Source organism: Bos javanicus, chromosome 14, assembly GCF_032452875.1.
Source record: "Bos javanicus breed banteng chromosome 14, ARS-OSU_banteng_1.0, whole genome shotgun sequence".
Classification (NCBI taxonomy): Eukaryota; Metazoa; Chordata; class Mammalia; order Artiodactyla; family Bovidae; genus Bos; species Bos javanicus.
This window is the reverse complement of record NC_083881.1, coordinates 80,870,476-80,892,841: the sequence shown is the minus strand read 5'-3', so window position 1 is coordinate 80,892,841 and position 22,366 is coordinate 80,870,476. Positions and strand designations below refer to the sequence as shown.

The window sequence follows — 22,366 nt, the reverse complement described above, 5'->3', positions numbered from 1 at the left end:
GTTGGTGATGGACAGGGAAGCCTGGCGTGCTGCAGTCCATGGGATCACAAAGAGTCGGACATGACTGAGTGACTGAACTGAACCGATGCTGTGTAAACCTACACTATATGTTTGCATGTTATAGGGGTTCAAAAGGAGCCTCTTGCAAATGTTCCACTTGTGCAAAAGGATTATTTTGAGCTAAAGGCAACTGAGACCTGGTGAATGCAAGAGAAATTACTGTCCCTCCCTTAACTACCTAGAAGAATTTAAATTGGGGGGTTTTCTCAGAAAACAGTTTATTACTGGAGATATACTTTATCTAAAGGGCCCATCTATATGGTAGGGCAAATATCTAATTACCAAACATCTGCTTTTCTTCTTATCATTCGCCTATCCTTGGAAGCTCCCAGGACCCATCCCATTCCTTAGCTCAGGATGGTGTATCAGTTCAGTTCAGTCGTTCAGTGGTGTCTTGATTCTTTGCGACCCCATGAACCTCAGCATGCCAGGCCTCCCTGTCCATCACCAACTCCCAGAGCTTACCCAAATGCATGTCCATTGAGTTGGTGATGCCACAACCATCTCATCCTGTCATGCCCTTCTCCTCTCACCTTCAATCTTTCCCAGCATTAGGGTCTTTTCAAATGAGTCATTTCTTCACATCAGGTGGCCAAAGTATTGGAATTTCCGCTTCAGCATCAGTCCTTCCAATGAACACCCAGGACTGACCTCCTTTAGGATGGTATATAGTCCTCATTTTACTTTTCTGCCTCTGACCCTCTCCTGCATGTGGGGTCTCTGGCCCTCTTATGTTTGTGGAATTCTCATAAGTATAAAATTAAATTTGATTTTCTCCTGTTACCTCTGTCTCATATCATTTTAGGGCTTCCCTGATGGCTCTGCTGGTAAAGAATCCACCTGCAATGCAGGAGACCTGGGTTCAATCCCTGGGTTGGGAAGATCCCCTGGAGAAGGGAAAGGCTACCCACTCCAGTATTCTGGCCTGGAGAATTCCATGGACTCTATAGTCCATGGGGTTGCAAAGAGCCAGACATGACTGAGCAACTTTCACGTCAATGTAATTCTTAGTCCAGCCAGAAGAACTTAGAAGGTTTCCTAGAGGCAAGTTTTCTTTCTTCTGAACAATAAACACTATAGTTAACCCATGATTAATAGATAGTTGATAGACAGATAGGTATTTGTTGGCCAGAACCAACTGCCCCTATTAAGAATTATTTTGGTTACTTACCATTTACTGAGGACTTACCATGCTTCAGGCACTTGTTTTTTCACATGCATTATTTTACTTGAATGTTGCAACAGTTCCATGAGAAGATATAATCAGCTGCATCATATGGATGAGGAAACTGAGGCTCAGGGTGTTTATTTATCCTCAAGTCGTACAGCAAGAGCAAAGCATAGAAAACACCGACTCCAAAGTCCACACTCAGGGAATGTGGAGTGTTGGCATGATGAGGTTGCATCACATGAGGCGCAAGGACTAGTCTACAGTCCTTCAGATGTTTCCTCTTCTTGAAATAACACATCTGGCATCATATACCATTATAATGCAAATGGCACAGATATAAGATGTCACAACAGGATCAAGGAAGCAGGTTATTTGGCTTTTTGTATTTGCAGTGATTTCTTCTCTTAGCTTGAGCAGAAGATGGGATATTGTCACCAATGTATTGCAAATGAGAATTCTCAAAGGTAAATGACATGAAGCGTGGGACCAATTCTCAAATCTCACAAAGAGCCAGAATGTTGTCTCCTTTGAAAGAATGATGCTGTATCTGATTTGACAACCTTGATTTGTCTAATAAAAGTTGCTTTTGTTTTCTTGATGGAAAAAAAACTTCAGAAATTAGATTTTTGGTTCTTCATTGTCAGTTATCTTAAAATAATAATCTTGCCAACTATGTGATGACAAGTGTTGGGTTTTAACCAAATAAAATTTTCCAGGCATTTGCAGAAATGTGATGAGTCCTCTTTAAATCTCATTTAAATAAACACGGTCCCACTGCTTTGGCAAAGCTGCTAAAATCAGAGTACTGGAAGTGAAATAAGATGGATGGACTATCTCACTCCTTCAAATTAAAAACTATTTCAAGCTCTCTACCTCAAATGAGCAGAAAGTACAGCCTTTTTCTAGTGGCCTCAGCTGCTAGTTTACCATTGTCTTCAAGTAACTTGGAAATTTCTCAGTCCAAGGAAGCTGTTCTGCTTTCAGATGCCTGACCGAAAGTGAAATGAAGAGTCCTCTAGTGCACAGAGAGGTCTAGTGCTCAGATCTGGTTTTGGCGGTGTTGCACACTGGTTGCCCTCTATCCACAAGGCTTCTGTCCAGTGCTGAGCGGTTCAGATGGCTGCGGAGACTGGTGCCTGGTGCGTTGCTCTTCGCTTCCCAAAGGGGTAATTTTTAAAGTTACAGTCACGCCTGCAGGTTTTGTTCCCAACCCTCGATTGTGTACTATGCCAGAGTGCTTGGGGGTTATAGAGGGCTCAGCTTCCACTGCCTCAGGATAGAATCTGCTCCCTGGCATGCTGTCCAGGTCACCACTCCAGGTTTCCCTAATGAGATCCCTCTTAGGGGCTGTTGATACCTTTTCCTACTAGCTGACTTCCATCCATGAGAACCTGGAGGAGAGGTGAGATGCAGTGCCGATGACACCTGCTGAGACCTGAGTGTTCATGGAGAGGTGCTGGGAAGGACAGCCTTTGTCAAGCAGAGTGCTCCGTGGTCACCTGCCTGAGTGATGGGCGTCCAGCTGCATTGTATTTGTGTGATAAAGAGTGACCTTCATCGTGATTCCTCCCCCGGCAGTCCTGGGTATCTTGCTAACTCTATTTAGTCTCTGGAGTGGATTTCTTTTAAATGGAATCTCCTTTCTCTCTCTCTCTCTCTCTCACACACACACACACACACACACACACAGAATCTGAGTCTACATACCAAGATTTTCTTAATTAATAATTGTTTAGTGGACTTTGATTAAAAATGACAAGAATTCATACACACAAAATGGGGGTCTTCATGAGTGGAATCTTCAGGATACCTCACAAAGGTTTCATGTTTTGACATAACATAGGCTGAAATTGCTGACAGTTTTTAGTTGCAAAAAATATATATATATCAATATATATCATAGAATCATCTCTATTAACGATTGGGATGAAACTTTTTTTTAAACATGACTTACCCCTTTACCCTCGGATCTTTTGTCTAACTAATTATGGCTGTGTGAAATGTGTGAAAAGAAAATCAAGATGGAGCTGGTAGGCAGGATGCCATCGAGGAAGTATGATTTACGTCTCAGCCCAAATACACCTTAATATCTTAACACATGCACCCAGAACATCTACCCAGTGTTCCAGAAACTCAAGAGATTATTGAGCCCTTAACCTAAAATGACTCACAACAGCCTGTCCCTTAAGGACAATTATTTCCTTTCTTGAATCAAGGTTACTCAAAATTCGCGAACATCCTTGTAACTTTCACCTGTATAAGCTCCTGACTCTCTTTCTCCCCTATGATACTCTTTCAGGCTTACCCAAACCTGTGTCTCTTGAACTGCAGTCTTAAAACCTCAAATAAAGCTCTTTGTTCTCTGCAGCCTTGATACTGATTATTGCTGGACAAGTTGTTGGTCTGAACTCAAACAATTAGGTAGACTGCTTTATGTCTCTCCTTCTTAAAGAACAAGTAAGTAGCTTGAATAACTTCATCCCCATCTAAATTAGACAAACTGTCTCATGTAAGATTTCAGTCTTTCCCTGATACATCTGTAAGATAAATGAAATACATTTCAAGTTCCATTCACACACATTTGTCTGCTTTTAGGTGCAAGATCAAACATGCATAGAGTAACCATAATAATTAGAGTTTACTGTGTGTTAGGCATTATTCTGAGGATCTTACTAATGTTAACTCATTTACTCCTCATGAAAATACCATTAGGTATGTATTATCATTATCCCCACTTTCCACATCAATTTAGGCACAGAGAGATTAAGTAACTTGACCAATGTCACCCAGCTGGTGATAGAGCTGGGAATGAAGACCCAGGCATAACCTGGCCCCTAAGTATATGATATTGACTTTTACAGACATTAATGATTAATTAACTCAATGTTTTCTGAGCACCAACTTGATTAAAGCCATTGGTTAAAAACTACAGGGAATTCAAAGAATAATATGTGGTCTCTGCCTTCAAGAAACTCCTCTTTTGGTTTTTGCCTCCAGTAGAAAGCAGCTGCTGTGGGTGGTTATTACCGTCAACCTGAATCCATCACCATCTATGGTGTCAATGACCCAGACTTTCATGCCAGAATTACAGGCGTAGGAGTTGAGCAATATCTTAAATTTCAACTGAATCTCTTCCTTTTACAAATTTGAAAACTGAACTGCGGAGAAATGTCTTGTTTCTCTGCAAGGTAAAGGATAAAGTACAACTGGAAAGGCAATTTCTTATCTCCCTATCAGTAAAATATGTTCATGAAAATGTGCAAAAGTCAAATGTATGCAAGCTTAATTATAATTTAATGTCCTAAGTGGAGATTTCTGTTTTAATGGAGTCAACAGTAAAGTGTTTCATGTAGGCAATTATCATTTTATAAAATGAATAATAACCATCCACCAACCATGCCAAACCAGGGCTTTGATAAATCTTGGTATTCAAATACTGGATCTGGTAAAATACGAAAAAAAAAAAAAAAACCCAAAAAACTATGGTTGTCTTGTCAGTTGGCAAACTGAACAAAAGTTCCCGAATACTCTAAGTCAGATGGTGAATGACACTGATAGGAAAATGTTCAAAGTTTTAGCTTCCAGACTAAAGTTATCAGATTGGTATTTCAAAACAATAGTAGGTACACCAGGGTCAAAAGTTTGAAGTGTGGTAAAATAATTATAGCAGCTAACACTTGAGGAGCATGTACCCTGTTCTAAGTATACTGTCCATAAGATCTCAGTTAACTCCTATGACAATTTGATGGCGTTTACACTATCATCTCCATTTTTTAGGTGAAAACATGGCACTACAGAGTGATTAAGTACTTTGCCTACAACTACAGGCCTGTGAAATGTGGGAAGCAGATTTATTTAAGAGTGATATTTTTCTTTCTTGATGCTCACACTCTCTTTGGAAAAAAGTGAAAACTGAAACTAGATACTAAAAATTGCCTTTAAAAACTCAATGTTAGTATAAAAACAAGCATACTATTCATTTAGGCCCTAGTCTGTGCTTCAACACTTTATTTGAATAAGCACATAGGAAACGTGCTAGACATTATATAAAGTATCAAAATAAATATTATTTGCATTAGCATATTCTACTGTTTATATTATACCGTTTATGCTATTATATAAACTTATTATATTGCATTGTTTACATGTTTATAAAATACATGTTCAAAGACTTATAGCAAGATAAGGAGGATACAATAGCAACACAAAGAACTGTAATGCAAGCCAGACTGGCTAAATACTATGAATGTAAAAAACTGATGAGAATTTAGAGGAAATTTCAATTCCCGGTAGCTAGCAGGGATTAGTTAAAGCTTGTGTTTGAGCCAGGTCTGTGAGAGTGGTCTGAGTTTAGACAGAGATGATGTGGGCCCCTCAGGTTGCAGGGACGATGTGAACAAAGGGCACAGTCATGAGTGACCCAGTTATCTGCTGATTGGAACAAAGCCTGCGTGTAACAAGTGGGAGAGGAGATAAAACCGGAAAGCTAAAGTCAGCAGAGTAGGAAATGCCTCACTAGGAATACAGACTTTATTCAAGAGGTGACACGGCTTTGCAGCAGGGAAAGCGCATGATCAAAGTTAAGTTTTAAGAACATTAATCTGCCAGTGATTGGAGAGTAGACAGGCCAAAAGCTGGGGAAGAAAGGTTTAGGGAGGCAGCAATCTAGGGCAGAACAAAAGCGAGACTGGGAATGGAGAGGAGACCGCTAGAGAGCTTTTACAGGAGACGGTCTGTAGGAAACAGCTACTGCAATGAAGGAAAGAGGAGGGAAGAAGGGAGAAGAGTGGGGAGAGAGGACCCTGTGCCCCAAGGCAAACGGTGGAGATGACGGGAGGGACACCGAGGAGACCAGAGGCGCTGCATTTAAGATGGACTGATTTCAATAGGAATTTACATGTCCCTTCACTGTGTGAGTGGTTACCAAATGCCTATTGTGGAAGGGCAGCCCTCCTGTAAATACTTGGGATATATCATAATAAAGTATTATATTCCAATCCAATGCTATAGTAGTCTCCTTCTGAATTCCTGCACATTTAACAGTCTGGACTGTCCATTGGGTGTTAGGCACATATGACTGTATTTCTCCCCTAATGTCAAGTTTTCAATCAGAGCATAAGTGAGTTGAGAGCAGGAATCATCTTGGATATTCTTTGCCTCTCCCACAGTATCTCATTCAGAGTAGGAAAATTCAGGAAAGCTTTAACCGTTAGACTGGGGGATTTTTCATTCTTTTTTCTTCTATGTTAAGGATACATCTTTTCTTAGCCTTGTAGAACAGAAGGATCAGTAACATTTCACATCCAGAACACATGGCCACTGTAAACGGAGCCACAGACGCTAAGTCTGCATCAGACTGTGAAAAGGAAAGCTGAATAATGGCAAGGGCTAAGAAACTATTCAGTACCCCACCTTCAATAGCAACAGTTTTACAAACAGGAAGAGGCAGCATAGAAATTTTAGCAAAAAAGTACCCAAACAACAACCCCAAAGCAGGAACTAAGACACCCAACAGAAGCACGCCTAGGTTCACTGTTTTCAGGAATACCAATCCCATGCTGAAAGTCACATAAATCCCTATAAACATTAAAATAAAACTCAGAGGCCTAATGATCCTCTCCAAGAACTTTGCTTTGTCAGGTAGTCTATGCTTGATGACTATTCCCACTGACATTGGTGCGAGGATGAAAAGGAGGGTTGACATAATTTTAGAAATAGGAATATGCAATGTACCCGATAACCCTAAGATTCTACTGTATATGTAAGAATTGGTAGGCATCGTGACCAGGGCCAGAAACGTTGACGTGCAAGTCATCAGAATGGCCAAAGTGACATCTCCTTCTAGAAGCAGAGCAAAGAGGTAGCCCCCACCCCCACCTGGGCACGTACAGGTGACTATAAATCCAAACGCCTGGGCCTCAGGCAAGGCCAAAATCTGCGTCAGAAGGAATCCACAAAACGGCATAAGAAAAAACTGTATAACCGCCCCAAGAACTACCGGCAAAGGTCTCTTCCACACTGTTTCAAACACCTGGAACTCAATCTTGCAACCAAACGCACATTTATTTAACAGTATCATTGGCAGAAACAGCATTAGGATGTTTCTGTTGATGAGGTTTGATGCCTGGAAAGGACTGTCTTGTCTCTGTCTGAGCACTCTGACTCGGACATTCTTTATCTCTTCAATGAGCCTTTCGCGCCTACCTTCTGAATCCCACAGCTGAACGGTCAGATTTGTCTCTCCGTCTCCACCCGTCACCAGGTGTATGGTAAAGTTGGTCACATCCGATAAGGTCTTGGTCACATTCACCACTTGGAGCATTTTATCATCTTCCAGTTGCACACGGAGGTAGCTGGAGTTTGGCTGTTTATCTCTGTAACTTGACCTTACAACCACAGTTTCTTCCGTCTTTGTGATAAACAGCACTTCAGTCTTTTCTATGTTCAGGAAACTGAGAAAGGATTTCCTGGCTTCTCCAAGAGTCACAGATGACAAAAGCAGGACAATAAAAAGTTTTCTAATCATTTTAAAAGTTTAAAAGAAATCACGTATGCAAAGCTAAACTGAAGAACATTCTTCGTACAGGTGTTCAGTGATGGTCTGAAGTTGTTAGTTAACAGTTGTTTCTGCCGGATCAAAGTTCAGTAGGAGGGACTGTTGTACTATTCAAACAAGTGCAGAGCTGTCCAAGGAGTGACACAACCGGTTTAACCCAGTTATGAAACATAAAAGACACAGCATTTAACAGGTTCAGTTTATCACCGTCGAAACCTAGCTCCTTCCCGCCCAACCCCACCCCTTTCCTCATTTCTGCCACTGGAAAAACAGCCTCCTATTTACCTGAATTTAACACCTTAGTGTCATCGTCTTTGAGTTCTGTTCCCCTCTATGCTAAAAGCAGACAGGATCCAAAAATTTAAATAGATGTTGAGGAGGCCTAAAGTTGAGTACTATTATTTTATTCATTCAGGTCAAAATCAAATAAAAATTTACTAAACGCATGTGCTGGGGGCCTGGGCCAGGAGCAGGGTACACCACAGTAACCAAGCCAGCCGATTCTTCTCTCCTGGAGCGTGGTCCTGGTGGCTCTTTATCATTACTTAGGAAACTGCGGAGCCCACAACCCGGCCTTGCAGCAACCTTAGGCTAGTAAGTTTTCCCACAACTCTAAATAGTGATCCTATCAGTGAGGCAAAAACTGAAACTGTCTGCGGTGTCCTTAGGTAGAAAAACAATTTCCTGGGTGGTTACCCGATAGCTTGGCAACCTAGAGAAAGCATATAGCCGTACGCACGGCCAATAGTGGACCACTGCTGCTGGGCACCTGGACTCTGACCCAATGGGTGACGGAAGGCCACTGGGACTAACTCTGAATTCTTCCTCCTTCCTTGTAACACTACTCCTAGTTCACAGCTAAGGACAAAGATAGTTCAACTGACCCAACTTAGGCCATATGCTTGAGGGCTGCCAGAAATAAGGAAAAGTATCAGGCTTTTTGGACTTCAATCCATAGACTCACAAATGCTTTCAATTTTCTAGACAAGAGGAGGGGTTTGTGATGCTAAGCAGGAAAAAAAAAAAAAAAGACAAAACAACAAAAAACCCTTTATAGTTATCTACTACTGGGCCTATAGAACTAGTAGTCTCTGATCATATAACCATTTCAGCAGACCCTTCATGTAATCATGACAATGTGTCTCATCTAACCATGACAGTTATGTACTGAGTATTTTAGATCATAAAACGTTTGCTCTTCAAAAACTGTCCAAGCAGTTTTTATTGCACATTTTTACAAGTTTTTGAAAATTTGATTTATGTAGGTTAATATTTCGAATGCAATACATTATAGTTCATAAATTTTATTTCCATGTATCACATTAAGAAAAACAAGATACAGTGTACCAATACTGAAAATAGCAACTGGAACTGTTTCTGTGATATCTCAATTAAATTCTCAGGGAACTTCCCTGGTTTAAAAAGACGAGAACAACAGACGTGAAGGACTTGAAGCCAAAGCTGCCTTCATGTTCTGTGACCTAATATCTTCATTCAGTCATTGTCTCCCACGTCAAAGAGGTGTGACATGTAAATTTTACTTTCCTCAGATTCTTCCATCTGCAGCCTTTCCCCTTCTCCTTAAGAATTATCTAGAATACAATCTGACAAATCTGGGGAAAATCTAGTAGTTCATCATTCACATGTCTTTACTGGCTGCTTATATGACAACTCATTTCTATCATCATGTACGTTAAATATTTATCTGAGTTTAAAACTTATTTCAATTTGTGGGTTTTCTACTTTCAGTTCTAGTTGCCTGTGAGCAGTGAAAAGATTCTAAAGGGGAAGGTGGGTACAGTCAACCTTAGAACTCCTCCACCCCTGGGATTTTCCAGGCAAGAGTACTGGAGTGGGGTGCCGCTGCCTTCTCCGTATTAAGCAGACACAAAGCCTTAAAAGAAAGCCTGAGAAAGGGGTCGGATTGCAAGAGTCATTTGGAAATGAGACCCTTGAGGGACTTCCTCTCCTGCCCACAATGCATCTGGATCCTCCCAGCATCTGGATCCATATAGCCTCCAAGAATGCTGGCAACTGTGTCTCTTCCAACTAGTCCACTCAACTATCCGAGATAAGATTTCTGATGATTTAAGTAAGTCCTTCCCACCACACTGCTTTCTCTTTTCTAATCATGACAGGCATGACAGGACCTGTTCTTTGGTCTCCTCAAGTTTAGCTCAATCTCTGCAGCCTTACTTTCTCTCTTTTCAACCCCACTGGTATTTTTTCTGGTACATTTAGCTTTTGTTCAATTCATGGTCAGCTTACTCTGTGCAAGTAATTATGACAGATGCTAAGGTATTAGTTGGTATTAAAACTTTCTGGTATTTGGTAATATATTTAAGGATTATTTTTACTTCTGGTCTTCTGGTTTCTCATAAAAGAGTTATTAGAGCGTAACGACACTTACTATATATTCATTTGGCACTTGCCATACTGCTTTGTATTTTAGTTTTAATTAAGTATGCATTTCTTCATTGTATCCACCATGGCAGTTAGCATCAAATCCTTACATTTAGAAGGTACTTGAATAACTTGGTTAATAAATCAATGTATAAGCAGCTGATAGAAATCAGAAGTTATCTCCATTCACCGCATGAAAACAGTATGAAGAAAGAATTAGAGATGAAATAAACATTCTGAGTTTATTCCCTTAATTAAACGTAAAGCCACTACCCCTGTCTATTGCAAAGTAGGAAAGGGACAGATAACAAACAGAAATAATTTCCATTCCTTCTCTATAGTGGTACTTTGTGGAGTATAGATGGAAGACATCAGTCAGGAGCATTAATTTTAATGTGTTGGTACAAGGTTGTTACTTTTGGCATGAGTTGTGCTTGGGTATATATAAAGGGCCTGTAATGAACTTCAGCTATCCCATCTTCCTTTTTATTGTAATATATCCATACCAACAAAATGATGAAGTCACTGGAGGGGGTTTTTATCAGAGATATGCCCCAAAGCACTTAGGTGGCAACAAAAAAATAATTTCTTCTTCCTAGGCCTGAGATTCCTCATCTACAAACTTTGTAGAGTGAATGAGATGACCTCTAAGTTTCTATGATTCATGTATACACACCAATTTACGCATCATAATGGAGGCAGATACTAAGGCTATACTTCCCCACCCCATGAGACTAGGCTTGGTCATGTGTCTTGCTTAAAGCAAAAGGTCATGCATCTTATCTTCTAAGAGCCATTTCTTTCTTCTACCATAAGAACGGCAATGTCCCCCAAAACGGTCATTGCCTCATCTTAGATTCTGGGTAGAGCAGACTCACGGCCCATCAAAGCTGACATTTAACCAAATGAGAATATATCTTTGTTGTTGTAATTACAGCATAAACTAATAAAAGTTAATTAGATACAAGCATTTGTTTAACTGGATGTCAGTTCATGGTTACACTTGAAAACACAAAAATTCAAATTCAATTTAATAGAAGACTAATAATATAAATTATGACATAATGGCATTTGAAAGGAACTTTTATACACACACACACACACACACACATAGTATTTGTAGTAAAAGAAGTTGACGAACGATGAATTTTCCTCGTGATTTCTGGCTTGAGTCCCTGCATGGCTATTCCAAGTAAGAATCAACATTTTTTAAAAACTGTTCTTCATCACTCAGATATTCCAAGATAATATTTCCACCACTGTACAAAGGACAATCCTCCTTAGCAATCCAGGTTTCCAAAATATGATCCAAGGGTAATGCCTCTCCTGAGACACTGTGACATAACCTCAATTTCTGTTAAGACAGAAATACATCATATGCAGTAAATAAACATGCTTTATAGAGTATTCTAAAACTTCCAGGGAAAGTTACACCCTGTTGTTACCTTAGCTGTTAGTCTGTTGTTGTCATTTTTAAGGCTGGCTAAAGAAGCTGCGAAGTCTGTGGCCTTTCCGACGCTCCATCCTCGGCAGAAGAACATAGCTTTCCTCTTCTCTTTGCTCCCCTTAGGTAAGAAAACCTGAAAGTAAATTCTTTCCGTCTGTAAAGATAAAAATTTAAAATACAGGTTATACACATGAGGTAGACATCTGGTTTTGTCTGGTGACATCTCTTCCTTGCTTCTCCTGGCCAGAGAAGGCTTATCCTCTGATGACACACCTTTGAGTGGGAAGACAATCATAGAGCCCAGCATCCATCTAAATGCATGGGCAGAGGACCCAAGTCCCTAGTGAAAGGTTGTTGTTGAATCACGTGAAGACACCGGGATTCTTGGCCCCCAGAGTAGAAGAATTCAATCTGGGGCCAGTGACGAGGCTTGATTGCTCAGAGATTTTGTGTAATAAAGTTTTATTAAAGTATAAAGGAGATAGAGAAAGCTTCTGACATAGGCATCAGAAGCGGGCAGAAAGAGTACCCACTTGCTAGTGTTAGCAATGAAGTTTTATACTCTCCAATGAACCCAAAGAATGTCTGGAGGTTGTAAAGACTTCACCAGACCTACTCCCATAATTTACATATTTAGATAACAGAATTAGCCAGAAGGTTTAATCCAGAGACTGTCCTCAGGCAGGATACATTATTGTTATATAATCCTAAGGAATGTAGAGAAGGAAAAAAAACGTTTGTCCTTTCTTCCTCCTTGAGAATTCCAGACCCCTCTCTCCTTGGGGACCCCCAGACTCCTTATCAACCTGCCTAGGAAATGACTCTCTCACTAGTCTGGATGATCTGTGCAAAAATAGGCATGTGACCTAAATTAGGCTAATCATTTCCTGGGATTTTGCATTCAAAACCTGGGGGTAGGGAGGAGCAACATTTTTTTCAGAGGTTTTTTTTTTTGTTTGTTTGTTTGTTTTAAGTCTTGCTAAATTACATCCAAAAGTTTCTACAGTTATCCCCCATGCCTCTCAGCCACTCCTGAACCAATGTAGAAAAGTTTTTTCAGAGGAAGAACAGTGAATCTAACAGAAAGAGACAAGTCGAGAAAACAGATGGCATCTCTCAACAGCATTTGAGTCCTGGACTTCAGTCATCCTGTGAGACCAGATCAATGCATTACTTCTCATTATATAAGAGAAGATATGGCTAGTGAGTTTCAGTCACGTTTCTGTCTCTTACAACTGAAAAATTCCTGATACATATACATTTCTGTTCACCTGAAAGACCTTGTTGGGAAGCGTAGTACAAAATAGCCGAATTAGGAGAAAGTCCTTGGGAAAATGGCAAAGAGCCAGAAGTACCCCGGCTTTGTGTACTGTGGACAGAAAAACATCTCCTGCCTTTGGTTATGCTCAGCGCCAAGATTTAATAATAAATAGGGATGTTACTTGAGAAAACAGGTTGTAGGATAAGCACATGAGTCACTTAGAGTGCTGTCCTTGAAATGTTTTTACTGATTATGTGTTAACCCTGTATGCACTCTGCTTATACTTTAAGCTCTTTGTTCCTGCTTATATAAAAAGGCTTGACTGCAGAAATAAACTTGTCAGTCCTTGCAAGAGACTGTCTGAGTGTCATTCTTTCAGGTTCATCGCTTCCAAGTCCCGGGGAGAAAATCCCCAACAGACCTCACTACACACTTAGATAGCAGGGCCTTTGAGAAAAAAAGAAACTTTAAAAATCAGAAAAGTACCACATCAACAAAAGAGAAAGACTCAGAAATTCAGAGATGGTTCCTCTAGTATTCTATACCCTATATGCTTCCCTTATATTGCATTTTCTTGCAAAATTACAAATGTAAGAAACAAGAATAGAAGCAAGGGTATTTAGCTTCTGAGCTACTCTTCTTTCCTAAAATCACTTTAAAAAAGTGCTGGCTTTATAGACCAATTCCTGCTACAATAAATATTTTGGCATAACTGGAAGGTCTCTCAGTTATAGGGAAAGATCACAATTATTTTAAGAAATACTAGATTCAACACAATTTCCATCTTAGCACTAAGAAATTTAGATTTGTTAAAGACCAGTGGAATGTGTTATTACATATAACAGGAAAAGAAGAAATTATGGGAAATTCAAGCTTTGGGACAACTCTGTAACCTCACAGTTCTTGCTCCAGAAACATGGCAATAAAAGCATACACATGAAAAGAGAAATTTTAAAAGATATACCCTCACCTAAAAGTAAAAAAATAACTATGTCTGAGTATCCAAAATGAAACAGAAATGCAGAGTGACAGCAGGAGGGCTGAGCCACAGGCCCCAGGGCCCAGAAGAGGCGGGTTAAGGAGAAAAAGCAAGGCCACAGGCCGAGGGGCCCCTGCCTCTGGCTGACTGCCTGGAGGCAGGGGCCTGTTGGGGATGGGGCCCCCAGCAGAGGAGGCTGAGGAAGTCACTGCTGCAGGCCGACTTAGGCTGCTGCTCACAAAGCTGCCATTCAGGGAGGCACAAGAGCGCAGATACAACCTCCTGAGAGGGAACAAAGCCAAAGCCTTCTAGCTCAGTAGTGGATCTGCAGTAGGCTGAAATCTGTGCAGAGCAGAAGCAAAAACTGTCAGTCTCAGACTTGGGTTTGGAACAGAGGGCGTGGGTAGGTGGGCCTGTGGAAGAAAAGGCAAGACTCGGGGAGAGGTGAGTGAGACAGTTCGGAGAGACACAGAAGCTCAACACAAACATGCAGAAGCTAGAAGGTGAAACTTCCAAACACATCAGAGCTTAGCTTATTATGGGTAGGAGAAACTAAACTTGAAAAAGACATTTTAAAGAGTTGTTTAGGATATCTGTGGGTCCTCAGTCACGTCTCCTTGTGACCCCACGGACTGTAGCCCTCTGGGCTCCTCTCTCCATGGGATTTTCCAGGCAAGAATATTGGAGTGGGTTGTCATTTCTTCCTCCAGGGAAGCTTCCTGACCCAGGGATCGAACTGGCATTTCTTGTGTCCCCTGAATTGGCAAACAGATTCTTTCACCACTGAGCTACCTGGGAAGCCCCTATTTAGGATGAACAATGAGAAAAATTAAAGAATAATATTCATAAAAACAGAACAAACAGTTATAAAACCAAAACAGGCAGAAATGAACCATGAAAAGCTATGAAGAACCAATTAGAAATTTTAAAAAACTTAAAAATACAGTTTCTGAAATAAACTTAAACAATAAATTTCTATAATATTCAATAAAAAGGTTTAATTAATTGAAAGATGGATTTGAGGCAGTCATCTAGAAGGCAACACAAACAGACATAAAGGTAGAAATTATAAATCCCCAAAACATGTCCAATAAGAATTTCAGAAAAGAAGAGAAGGAAGCAATGTTCAGAAAGAAAACAACAATAATTTTCTAAGGGTAAGGGATCAACAGCTAAAATGTACCTCAAGGGTCAAGGTGCGTAATTGAAACAAATCATACCTAGAAACCTTGCACTGAAACTGCAAATATCATAGACAAAAATCTTAAGTTACAAAAAAGGTATAGATTACCCATAGAGCAACAAGAGCAAGATCCACAGCACATACTTCCCAAACAAACAAAAGAGGCCAGTGAATAGTCTATTAGAAGAGCTGAGAGAGGCAAACGGACAATCCAGCTCAAGTGAGGGAAAATAAGCACAGTTTCAGACAAAAAAGATTGAGTTTACCACAATGACCCTTGACGAATGAACTACTAAAGAATGTGCTTGAGCCAAATCAAAAGTGAGTCTTAAGAAAAAAAGAAACTCAAAAAATATACTGCAAATTTAAATAGCAACTAATTTAAAAACAATCGTGTAAACAAAGTCAATGAGATGGGAGATACTCAACTGCAGAAAACATGTCAAACTCTTTGTCTTATTCAAGAGGATACAATCTCAAGTAACTTTAGGTTTTGAGAGAAGAATTGGTATCTAATCATTAAAATTTTAAATATAAGCACATGCCTCTTATCACCATTATTACAAAACATTATATTGGAGATTATATATAATATAGTACAAGAAAATGAACTAATTATTGAAAGGTGAAAACTAAAGCTGTTTGTCAATGGGATGTAATTGTACACCTAGGAAATCAAAGGCAAAAACAAAACAACTTCTAAAATAAATAAAAGAATTTGATGATTCGATGCTGTGACTGAATACAATGAATATACAGAAATCAAGACCTTTTTTCCTCCTATGTGAACAGTAAGTTCTGGAAACAGGTACAGGGAAATATTCTGTTCACCAAAGAAAGAAAATCTGTAAGATAATTAGAGATGTTTATATGTGCTCAGTGGCTTCAGTCATGTTTGACTCTTTGTGACCCTATGGATGGCAGCCCACCAGGCTCCTCTGCCCATGCAATGAGCCTCTCCTCTCCAGGCAAGAATACTGGAGAGGGTTGCCCCTCCTCCAGGGGATCTTCCAAACTCACACTTCCTGCATTGCAGGCGGATTCAACAAGGAATAAGACTTAGATGAAGAAAAACATATAAAATGTTACAGATGGCAATAAAATATCTAAATAAAAGAGAAGACATAAAGTTCGTAGACAGGAAGATAATTTTATAAAAATGTCATTTCTCTCAAAATTAATATATATCATGTAAAGCAAAATCAGAGAAATCCTCAGGAATGATCCTCAGTCAGGATTTAATAGACGCTGCTGGGAAATTGAGTTTACTTTACCTAACTTTGCAGAAATCACCTGATAACATGAAGGAGGTCTTGTACCAATTACTTACACCTGGTGGGTAGGGAGGGCGCCAGAATCCCTAGCACAAAGAGGAGGAAGCCAACAAGGTGAGAAATCCTCCTGAGAAGGCAGTCAGGCTTCTGTAGGCACTGTTATTCACAGCCTACATCCTTGTGGGAAACAGTGACAGATAAAAGAAACTACATTCTAAGATCAAGCTGTGTTCTTTTTTGCTTTTCATAATGATTTCTCTCCGTTTCTCCATTTTGGCTTTTAAAGAGCCTACATCCTTCAGCAGTATTTGCTGGAGTCTGTCACTGACAACCTTGTCCCATTATGACAACCATAGAGATCCCAAGATGGATTAAAAAAAAAAAAGTGTATATAATAATCGTAAGGTTCATATGGATGAATAAACCAAAAGAAAAAAAAGAACTGCTAAGACAAAATTTGGGAAAATATGGATGGGATTTACATGGTCATATGTTAGAACATTCTATAAAGTTATTACATGAAGTCAACTTGGTATTAACATAACAAGTAAAAAACAGATAAGGGATTAGAATAGGAAATCCAAAAACAAACCTAGTAAAAAATAAATCTTGAATTTAACATGAAGGTGATATTTGGTATTTCAATTTAATAGGACAAAAATGATTTGTTTAATAATTAGTGGGCAAAGGAGCTAAACAACTGGAAGAAAATATCCTTAGCTCATAGAATATGTTAAAATCAAATTCCAGACCAATTAAAGACAGATGAACAAAAAAAATTAAAACCCTAAGAAAACCAAACCAGAAATGAAAGAAAAGACAGACCCTAGAAAAATTTAGAACACTGATATGTCAATAAGGTACGTAAGTAAAATCAAGATTATTTGATAGATTTTGAAAAAAAGTTTCCAAAGCAGACTGATTATAGGTAAAGGATCAATATCTATTCTATTCCAAGAATATCCACAGTTGACCAAGCAAAATAAAAGTGAAATAAAAATAACAATGTGAAAGAAAAATGATCACAGGATATGCAAGGGCAATTCAGGGAAGAGCATTCATATATGGCCAATGAACATAATAAGATACTTAAACTGAACAATACTTTGGCTACTGAACGCAAAGACCTAAAGAGCCGACTTATTGGAAAAGACCTTGATGCTGGGAAAGATTGAGGGCAGGAGGAGAAGGGGGCGACAGAGGATGAGATGGTTGGATGGCATCACTGACTCAATGGACATGAGTTTGAGCAAGCTCCAGGAGACAGTGAAGGACAGGGAAGCCTGGTGTGCGGCTGTCCATGTGGTCACAAAGAGTCGGACTCGATTTAGTGACTGAACAACAACAACAAACTCAACAATGGTCAAGGAAACCCACAATATACAACAATTAGAAGATATCTTTTCACAGCCATTAGACTGAACACATTTAAAAAGATTATCTAAACAGTTACTAGACACCACGGGAGGGGAGAAGTATGCTCATAAGTGACCACAAGAGGCAGTGTACTAAACAGGGCAGATGGCAGGTTCTGACCAGGCAAGTGATCTTAACACTTCAGATTATTCATCTGTGAAATGAGGATAATGATATATGACGGGATAGTCATGAGTATTAAGGGAGGTAAAAAACCCAGAGCCACAAGACAATGCTTGGCATGATACAGTCAGTCAATAAAAGTTCACTATCCTAATTACTGATGGTAAAAATGTAAATTGTTGCAACTTCTTTGTAAAGCAGCTTGACAACATCTATAAGGATTTAAAATAGACATACCCTTGGACTCGGCAAACATACTCCAGGGAATCTACCTCACAGACAAAAGAAATCAGAAATAGGGAACTAGTCACCCAAATGGGAAACGAAGTGAATGTTCATTAACAGGAAAAAGGCAATGGAACTCAGGATCCCTTGGATTATCCATCTTTCAAAGAAAATGATTTAAAACCATACTGTTTCCCTTGGAGGAACTGCTGTTAGAAACTTAGAGAGGAATATACAGAGCTCAAAGAATATATTATCTATCTGAAAACTGCTTTATTTTTATTTATAGGCTTTATCACTATCTGAAAATTGTAGTATACATTAAATAACCATCTCATCCTACTAGAATATAAACTCTATATGGCAGGGACTTTAACAATTTACTGTCATATCCCCAGGGCCTGATTTATAGCAGGTATTCAAAAAAAGTGTTGACTAAATGAATATGATGCCCTTTTTATGAAATAATGATCCTAAAGCACTCTTTATATCTTTGCATACATATACCAGTAGATACTTTATGTAAAATATACATACATATATTAATATATACATGTGTGTGGATATATATAAATAACTTATGTCAGTACATACATACATGTATACACACACAAATCTTAATGATGCAGGGGGAAAAGTTCTATGTACAGACCTGCACGCTCTGTGGTAAAGTGTTAAGTGTGCTAAGAACATGGTTTCTGAGCCAGTCCACCTGATTCCAGTTCGCAGTTCTCACTAGCTGTGTTACTACCAAGTTACTTAACATTTTTGTGCCTCAATTATCACATCTATTAGGCAGAGATAACAGTATATATTTCACAAGCCTGCTGCGAGGATTAAATGTGTTAGAAGAGGGCCTGGTACAAAGTAAGTGCTACAGAAATTTCTGCTACTATGTTTTAAATCATAAAAGAACTGGACACTCTAGAGCAGGCCTCTCAGTTACGTCACTGCTGACACCTCGTGCTGGACGGTGCTTTCCTGCGGGGGCTGTCCCGTGCCGAGAGCACCCCTGGCCTCTGCCTGCTGTGCCAGTAGTGTCCCCGTGCGCAGGGGTGACAACCAAAATGGTCTGCAGACACTGTCCGGCCTCCCCGAGGGGCATAACCACCCTCACTTGACAACCATTGCTTTAGTGGGATGAACGTGGACACAGGAGGGGGTGTTTGGCTTTTTCCCTGATATAGCTTTTTAAATTACCCTTGTTAAAAGTATGTAGTATTTCTATAACTGAAAAATAAGGAAGGCTTCAAAAAAGAAACATCAAAAAAAGTATTAAAAGAAGTTTATAATCAATGGTTTCTAGACCAGCAGAATAAAAGAGAATATAGAAAATTCAATCAATACAAAAGATGACTGGAAGGAAATAAATAACAAGAGCAAAAGGACAATCAGCAAAAAAAACGTAAGATAGAAGAAATATATTTAAATGCTTGTGATCATAATAAATATAAATGGGTTCAACTCACCTATAAAAGACAGATATTATCAGATTGGATTAAAAAAACAAAGTCCAGCTACATACAGCTTACAAGAAACACTCTAAAAATAAAACAACACAGAAAGTTGAATACAAAGGAATACACACATAGTAGTAACTATTCACCAAAAGGAACGCAGTGAAACATCATAATTCAAAATAGATTTAAGGCAAAAAATTCATACTGAGGACGTAATGATGAAAAAACTAAATGTACTTGATAATATAGAACTCAGCAAAACTACTAAGAATTATAGGGGAGAAAACTGACAAAACCACAGCTACAGTGAGAGATTTTATTTAATACCATCTGTTTCAGAACCTGATAGATCAGGCTGACCAAAAGTTAGTGAGCGCACACACACATATGCACGTGGACAAACAGAATGATTGCACGTTGAAAAACAAACAGGACAAAATGTAAGTAATTGGAACATCTGGGTAACCAGTATGAAAACATTCTTTGTACTATTCTAGAACTCTTCTGTGTTTGAAATTGTATTAAAATAAAGTTGCATGCATGTGTGCTAAGTCACTTCAGTCATATCCAACTCTTTGTGACCTCATAGACTGTAGCCCACCAGGCTCCTCTGTCCATGGAATTTCCCAGGCAAGAATACTGGAATGGGTTGCCATGCCCTCCTCCAGGGGATCTTCTTGACCCGGGGACTGAACCCACATCTCTTATGTCTCCTACAGTGGCAGGCGGAGTCTTTACCACTAGTGCCACACAGGAAACCCAAAATAAAGTTACCTCCCCTAGAAAAAAACACCTAAATAAGTAGGTTGAAAAAGTAAGCTCACCATTCAATGTGAGAAGTTAGAAAAACAACATCAGAGACAATCTGAGCAAAGCAAAAAAAGGAAATAATAATATAAAAACAAAATCAGTAAAGCAGAAAGCCAAGAAACAATAGAGAAGTCAATAAAACCAAAACATGACTCTCTGAAAAAACTAAAATGCAAATTAAAAAAGTAAACACAAACCCCTAGCAAGACTGTTCAAAGGGAAATCAAAGTACAAGCGAAAAATATGAAGGACTAATGAAAGACACAACAGAGACGTGGGAACGTAACAATAAGCTGAAAAATCTGTATTAAACAGAAATTTTTAAGAAAAATGTTATTTACCAACATATATTTCAGAAGACATAGATTATCCAAATAAACCAAGGAACTATTTAACAGATTAATTAGTATTCAAAACTCTCCCCCTACAAAAGGCAACAAATCTGAAGGCTGTAACAACCATTACTAAACCTTCAAGAACAATATGCCTCTATTTCAAAGAATAGAAGAGGAAAGCTACTCAACTAGTTTTTTTTGTTACTAATGTCAGGACAAAACAGTAAATAATATATTAGTGAATCAGTTTAGCAGTACATTTCAGAAGAATTATATACCAGAGTCAAGTGGTTTATCTGAGAATATGTGGGTGATTCACAACAGAAGATGATCAATGTAATTCATTACATTAATAAGGGAAAAAAACTATATAATCATCTTACTGCTGCTGCTGCTGCTAAGTCGCTTCAGTCATGTCCGTGAGACCCCATAGACGGCAGCCCACGAGGCTCCCCCACCCCTGGAATTCTCCAGGCAAGAACACTGGAGTGGGTTGCCATTTCCTTCTCCACTGCATGAGAGTGAAAAGTGAAAGTGAAGTCTCTCAGTCATGTTTGACTCTTAGCGACCCCATGGACTGCAGCCCACCAGGCTCCTCCGTCCGTGGGATTTGCCAGGCAAGAGTACTGGAGTGGGGTGCCATTGCCTTCTCCAGATAATCGTCTTACTAGATGGAGGAAAAAAATTATAGCAATATTTACTACCCATTCCTGATACAAATTCCTAGAAAAGTAGGAACAGAAAAATACTGTTAACCCAAGGAAGGCTACTATCAAAAATCCACAGCAAATATAATATTTAGTGATGAGACTTTAGAATTATTTGCACTGAAGTCAGAAACAAGACAGGAAAAAAAAAAAAAGAAAGAAACAAGATGGAGAGCCCTGCTGTCACTTACGTGACCTGACGCGGTGGCGGGGGTCTCAGCCAACAGTGACACAAGAGTAGTAAGGAGGAGGAAGAGTCACAGAGAAGAAAATTTGAAAACAAAAACCACACAAAGTTACCATTTGCAGAAGATGTGACTGCACAGAAAACGAGACAGGAAATCTACAAAATATGGGAACTACCAGAGTTTATTTGCTAGACAGAAAGACATTATACAACAACCACCAATAACCAAATTAGGAAAATGTTAATTTAAAAAAATTACCATTTATAATGGCAGCATAAGTTATGAAGAGCCAAATAAACTTAAGACATCTAAATGTGTATGGTAGGCATTATAGAATGTTATTTAAAGACATAAATAAAGACCTAAATAGAGTTGGGATAGACTATGGAGATGAATAGGAGGAATGAAATTTTAAAGATGTCCACTGTCTCTTACTTAAAGTTTAGCACAATTTCTATCAAAATCAGCATTTCACAGAACAGGACGAAGTGATCCTAAAATTTTTACAAAAGAATAAATGGCCAAGAATAGACACAGTTGGAAGCCAAGAATGAGGTGGACAGCCTTCTCCTACTTACTACTGTAAAAGCTACTACGATTAACACAGTACAATATTGATGCCGAGAGTCAGACCAAAGGAACAGAACTGAGATTCCTAGACGAGTCCCACAGTTACAGAACAAGCTGGTGTGTAACAGAAGCGACATTACAAGGATGAACTCTTCACTTTCTTACGTTATGATAAGTAGCCCATTGGTTGAGAGGGGG

The 22,366-nt window shown here is 39.1% G+C and overlaps 3 protein-coding genes across 4 annotated transcripts in view; all 3 read right to left on the bottom strand.

Moving 5' to 3' along the window:
- Positions 1 to 7,457, bottom strand: part of IMPA1 (inositol monophosphatase 1) — a 30,953-nt gene extending 23,496 nt beyond the window's left edge. The window contains exon 1 of the mRNA XM_061439496.1: positions 7,436 to 7,457. The gene's annotated coding sequence lies outside the window, so the exon portion shown is untranslated. The remainder of the gene's footprint in view (positions 1 to 7,435) is intronic.
- On the bottom strand, positions 1,251 to 7,757 carry SLC10A5 (solute carrier family 10 member 5). The gene has a single exon (XM_061439492.1). The coding sequence runs from the start codon at positions 7,755 to 7,757 to the stop codon at positions 6,441 to 6,443; it is 1,317 nt and encodes a 438-aa protein (XP_061295476.1). The 3' UTR covers positions 1,251 to 6,440.
- ZFAND1 (zinc finger AN1-type containing 1) overlaps positions 7,276 to 22,366 on the bottom strand; it is a 27,273-nt gene continuing 12,182 nt past the window's right edge. For both annotated transcript variants that reach the window (XM_061439498.1, XM_061439499.1), the window contains 2 exons: positions 11,636 to 11,791; positions 7,276 to 11,544 (listed from right to left, as the gene is read on the bottom strand). In XM_061439498.1, coding sequence (XP_061295482.1) covers positions 11,374 to 11,544; positions 11,636 to 11,791 — 327 coding nt within the window. In that variant the 3' untranslated portion in view covers positions 7,276 to 11,373. The remainder of the gene's footprint in view (positions 11,545 to 11,635; positions 11,792 to 22,366) is intronic.

Coding starts and splice junctions, on each gene's coding strand:
- SLC10A5 (XM_061439492.1), bottom strand. CDS start 7,757: ATGATTAGAAAACTTTTTATTGTCCTGCTTTTGTCATCTGTGACTCTT.